General features: G+C 42.2%; 1 protein-coding gene across 1 annotated transcript; it reads right to left on the bottom strand.

Moving 5' to 3' along the window:
- Nucleotides 1-2,629: 2,629 nt before the first annotated feature.
- Nucleotides 2,630-4,500, bottom strand: LOC125108264 (protein WFDC10B-like). The gene is made up of 3 exons (XM_047743816.1): nt 4,327-4,500; nt 3,267-3,416; nt 2,630-2,884 (listed from the first exon to the last, which is right to left on the bottom strand). The coding sequence occupies exons 1-3, from the start codon at nt 4,433-4,435 to the stop codon at nt 2,835-2,837; spliced, it is 309 nt and encodes a 102-aa protein (XP_047599772.1). The 5' UTR covers nt 4,436-4,500; the 3' UTR covers nt 2,630-2,834.
- Nucleotides 4,501-5,265: the final 765 nt, after the last annotated feature.

The following is a 5,265-nucleotide window of genomic DNA, read 5'->3' as shown; positions in this document are numbered from 1 at the left end:
TTCCTCCCTCCATCCCTTCCTTCCTACATTCTTCTCTCCCTCTCCCTTTCTTTTATTCCTTCTTTTGTTTCTTCATTCTTTCTACTAAGATTTTAGTTTTAAGTAATCGCTACACTCAACGTGGAGCTTATACTCACAAGCTTGAGATCAAGAGTTGCATGCTCTTCCGACTGAGCCAGACAGGTGACATGCACCTCAGTTTTCCTTTTTTTAAAAATGTTCCATTTGCCCTCATAAATAATGTATACTCCCCAGTAATTCTGAATTCATTTTGATACAAGTTAGTCATTTTTCATTTGTGTTGCTCAAACCTTCTAGATTCTTACTGGTTTCATTGTATTTTTTAATAATTTAATTTAATTTAATTTTTTTCAGTGTTCCAAAATTCATTGTTTATGCACCTCACCCAGTGCTCCACGCAGTACATGCCCTCCATAATACCCACCACCAGGCTACCCAACCCCCCTACCCTTCTCCCCTCCAAAACCCTCAGTTTGTTCCTCAGAGTCCACAGTCCCTCATGGTTTATCTCCCCCTCTGATTTCCCCCCACCACTTCTCCTCTCCATCTCCCAATATCTTCTATGTTATTCCTTATGCTCCACAAGTAAGTAAAACCATATGATAATTGACTGTTTTGTTTTGTCTTCCTAGTCTATCAGTTACTGGGAAGTATGTTAAAATTTTCTGCTGGTAAATTATGCTTCTGGCAATGGTAGGCCAGTTTACTTGCCACCAATCCTTCCAAAAAAGCAAAATGAGATCCCCTGGGGTCTCTAGCGCCGCATTTGGATACTGGTCATCTCCCAATTCTGCTTCCAGAGTAGGTTAACTCTGGGCTTTGAATTGAGACACCCAAGTGCAAAAGTTCACTATGTTCCTTAATGCACCTACTGGTTAAGAGTGTCCTATCTGAGTATAAGGAGTAACAAGGAGGACACTGGGAGAAGGAGAGGAGAAGGGAGCTGGGAAAAATCGGAGCGGGAGACAAACCATGAGAGACTGTGGACTCTGTGAAACAAACGGAGGGTTTTGGAGGGGCGGGGGTTGGGGGACTGGGGGGCTGGGCAAGCCTGGTGGTAGATATTAAGGAGGGCGTGTATTGCATGGAGCACTGGGTGTGATGCAGAAACAATGAATCTTGGAACACTGAAAAAATAAATTATAGTTTAAATTTAAAAATAAAATAAAAATAAAAGCACTAAAAAAAAAAATAGTGTCCTATCTACCTGGTGGCTCCAGAGTTCTACTCAACTGCTTCTTTATGCTAATTGCTTAGTAGGAAGCAGTTCACTGGTTTTGTCCTAAGGCGATCACCCCCTGGTAGTCCAAGAGAACACTGTGGACCTGTCCTCTTTCACCCATCTCAGTTATCACTCTTTCTGCACAGCGTCCCTCCCCAGCCCTATTCCTCCCTATTTTAAGCACATCTCTAGCCCCTGACATAGATGTATTTCAGGAAACTCGGACAGAGGAGCATTTCATTTAGAGAATGAGGTCTACGTATCTGTCATCAACCTCCTGAGTGGACTTTGGTAGGATCAGCCACCTGTCTGTGCCTGTTTGTTTTCCTTCATTAATTTTAGAAAGTAACACTTGTGTTCTGCAGTCTTAATGGATATAACAACAGAGACCAAAAAGGAAAATTTGGCAAGTTAAAATATGCTAGGGTTTTAGAGCTTAATACTAAATTCGGGATCCAACCTTGTCCCTAATTTCATCTGTTGATGTTGGGGGCAAGAGGAGGATAGGGTAACAAGCTTTCCTTTCCTTCAAGTTCCCTTTCTTCTTCCCCCAGTCTATATTTGATCCTTTCATGGAAGAAAAATAGCTTTCATTCCATGTTACCCCAACTTTTCCCTATCCCTCAAGGTGGGACCAAGTCTCTCTTCTTCCAGGAAGTCTGATACCACGTTGTGCATAATGACCCCTCTGTATTTATACTTTAAGGCACTGACTGCATATCCTATTCATCCCTTCTTGCCATGCCCCATCCTGGTTTCTGCTTGTTTGGATCATTAGCCTTGTTCTTCTTTGGGCTGGCTATATGACAATAATAATCACATCTCCACTTATGAGGAATGGTCCTTGCTACAGCCTGAGCACATTGTAGACTCTTTAAAACCCTATAAAGAATGCTTCTTCTTCTTAGGAGTATTCACATTTGAAAATACTCCTATAGATTCCAAGTGATTGAGTAAATAATGCTAACACTTAAAGCATTGTCTGACAGGAGAGGTTGGAGAGGCCAATGGCATTTCCTTTCAGTTCTAGACCATGCCGTCACCTGTGAGGAAGACTGTACTTCCCTAGTTTAGTTATAAGGAGGCTGCTTGTGGGAACCTATTAGAATCACAGGCCTGGAAATAAAGAAAGAAAGACTGCACTAAGAAGTTTGGGGAACCCAGAGGGATGGTGTTTTCTGTAGCTCTAAGAACATCCCACACATAAACAGTTTCCGAGGGATGATATCAATAAACAAAGAGAGTCCAGGAGTCTTGGCTAAGAACTTCAATCTTCTGAATGTTAAGAAGGCAAAGAAATCCACTGGCAGGCAGGGGCTTGGGGAAAAAGTGGAGGGAGTGATTGGTACTGGGACTATAGAAGAAGAGACAGAGGTGCTGGGTTACTGCCATAGTTTATTTGTCAAGGAATTGAGGCTGATAATATAATGGTTCAGGGAGAAGAGTGACAAGAAAGACATTACCCTGGGATCCCACCTCCTCCCTCCCCTTGCCTCCCAGCTGGGATAAGATGATGGAACTACTGGACATCAGGTAGAATTAGACTGTCGCCCTTCAGGTGTCCTCCACATTTCACTAGAGTCTAAGGAAACTACACAGTTGCCACCGTGGTGCTGGGGTTATCATTCTTAATGCTGGTCTCTGAAAGAGAGAAGAGGTAGGTATTCAGTTCACACAGTCTGCTAAAACACAATTTCTTTGAGGATAACAGATCCTTCCAAACCGTGGGGGCAGGGATATTTCTTCGGTTTGGTAGATACCCACATAAGGCTTCTCTCAGGATGTTTAAAGTCCAGGGAGCAAAGACACATACATGACAGATCTCCTGAGGTTTGGATAAATCAGGCAGGCTTGCAAGTGGACAATGGGGGCTTGAGCTGGGGAGAAGAGGAAGGGATCCCAGGTTGTAATGCATAATGGTACTGGGGGGAGCATAGTCTCCTTATGTCTGTTCCTTCACAGTTAGGGGTTCCATAGTCTCTGAGAAAGTCATGGCAAGAGAGGGGTAAATCTTAGAGCCTACCAGGTTCTGCAATTTTCATGCAAATATTTCCACAGCTGGAACTGCAGCATTCATCACCAGTATCACAATCTCTATCAAAATTGCAGTATCTACTGCACTGGTGGAAGTTGGGAATCTTCTCACAGTCTCTCAGTATACGTTTTGGTATAACTGTAAGGAAAAAAACAAAACAAAACATGAGCTGTGACTCCAAAAAGAAAAAGAGTTTTTCTCACTATTATCAGCCCCTCTAAGGCCCCAGCACCCACACAATTGGTTTTTCTTCTTCGTCTGCCTGCCTAGGGATCTGGGTGGTCTTTCCCATTCCTAGAGTCAAAATCCAGCTCCCACTCCCTAGCAAGCCCAGCAACCAGGAAGTCACCTCCAAGAAACTGAACATCACAGGACCTTAGTCCTGAACTCAGTTCTCAGAACAGAGGCCCAAGAGATCCTCTGGCCTCCTGCTGTCATTTTACAGGGTAGGAAGAACAGAGTCCCAGAGAAGAGGTGAAACTATCTTGTACTTTTCCCTGTCTGGCTGAGACAGCCTTCCAAAACTGGCTGTTCTCCAGAAAACTTTACTAACAGTTTTGGACTCACTACAGTCTCCTTAATTCAGCAGATTTCAATTCTTTTTACCCTAACGATTCCAAAGTTCTCTTGGTCAAGCACCCATTTTATTTCTCCTCCTCATCCCCAATATTCTAAAATACTCAATTCCTTAAACAAAAGGCACATTTCAAGAAATAATTAGTAACCCTTTCCCAATTTCGTTCTCATCCTTGGAGCCCCTAAATGGAGGACACGAACTCCTGGTGGCTCAAGCTAGGTACCCTCCTTTGAGCACTGTGAAACTTTTCTTTGCTATGGGTCCTCCTCAACGAAAACACCACAGTCCTCACAACACACATAAAAACATTGTTTCTCATAACATCAAGAGACCATCAAACTTGAGAACTGCACATTCAGCTTTCATCAGTTATCCTGGCTTAAAAATGGAACCAAGTCCTTCACATATACCAGTCCCTGGCTCCTTGTTTTCTAACCCCTCTTCATTTTGAAGCTCACCCAGAATACCTACTAAAATGTTGACGTTCAGGTATATGATGAGGTATTTCTCTTAAACTTCCTATCACTGACATGATCACCAGGCAGTAGAGTGTCAGCAGCTGGAGAACCAACCACTTCATGATGTTAAGTCTGGATGTTTGTGTGTGTGCCTCACAGGAGACCCAGGATTTTACTGGGTCCTGCAGGGGGCAGGGAACGGCTTTGGGGTGTGGAGTTGGGAGAACACATGACTGGTCTTTTATTGTCCATCTGGCTCTGCCTCCTCCCCTCCATGCACCACTCCTCGGTTGGGCACTGGTGTCTCCTGTGGTGTCTCTCTTACGCTTTAGCTCCTCTCATTGCAGAAATGAATTCTTCATAATTTATCGCTTCTTTTTTTAGAAATTTGAAAAACAGAGAAGTAAAAAGAAAACTAATAAGAGACGATCAGTTATCCATTACCTAGAGAAATAACAGTGTCATTTGTTTTCATAGAAAGATAGTTTTAGAACTGACTTCCCAATAAAAAAATCATACATATTTATTGTATATGTATTTTAGTATGTTTCAAAAGCCATTTAAAAATATCAATAAATGTAAGTAAATTACAATTTAAAAATCACCAGAGACTTTTAAGAACTGATTACAAAATTTGAAGTGGAACAACTTTTTCTAAGCCTGAATATCCTCCAACATTGTCTGAGTTTCACAAGAATTAGCTCCTGGATGATATGAGCACATTTTATTTTAAATGAAACTTTAATTTACTGAGTTTATAATTTCCATAGATATACTAATTTTATATCATTCAATTCTTTTAAGGTCCTTTTCAGGACTGACATCAGCAAGATACCTGAATAAGAACCCCTGCATGAACTCCTCCCACTCCATCCACCACACAACAATTTGGCATCCACCCAGAGACCAAAGTGGAAGTGTCAGATCCAACACCAGATGCCAAGGGACCCAG

Source organism: Lutra lutra, chromosome 9 (assembly GCF_902655055.1).
Source record: "Lutra lutra chromosome 9, mLutLut1.2, whole genome shotgun sequence".
Classification (NCBI taxonomy): Eukaryota; Metazoa; Chordata; class Mammalia; order Carnivora; family Mustelidae; genus Lutra; species Lutra lutra.
The sequence above is the reverse complement of the archived record's forward strand: the minus strand, read 5'-3'. Positions and strand labels throughout refer to the sequence as shown.

Coding starts and splice junctions, on each gene's coding strand:
- LOC125108264 (XM_047743816.1), bottom strand. CDS start 4,435: ATGAAGTGGTTGGTTCTCCAGCTGCTGACACTCTACTGCCTGGTGATC. Junction 3,417..4,326: donor ACCTGAACGTCAACATTTTA/GTAGGTATTCTG, acceptor TTTTCCTTACAG/TTATACCAAAACGTATACTG. Junction 2,885..3,266: donor CATGAAAATTGCAGAACCTG/GTAGGCTCTAAG, acceptor TCTCTCTTTCAG/AGACCAGCATTAAGAATGAT.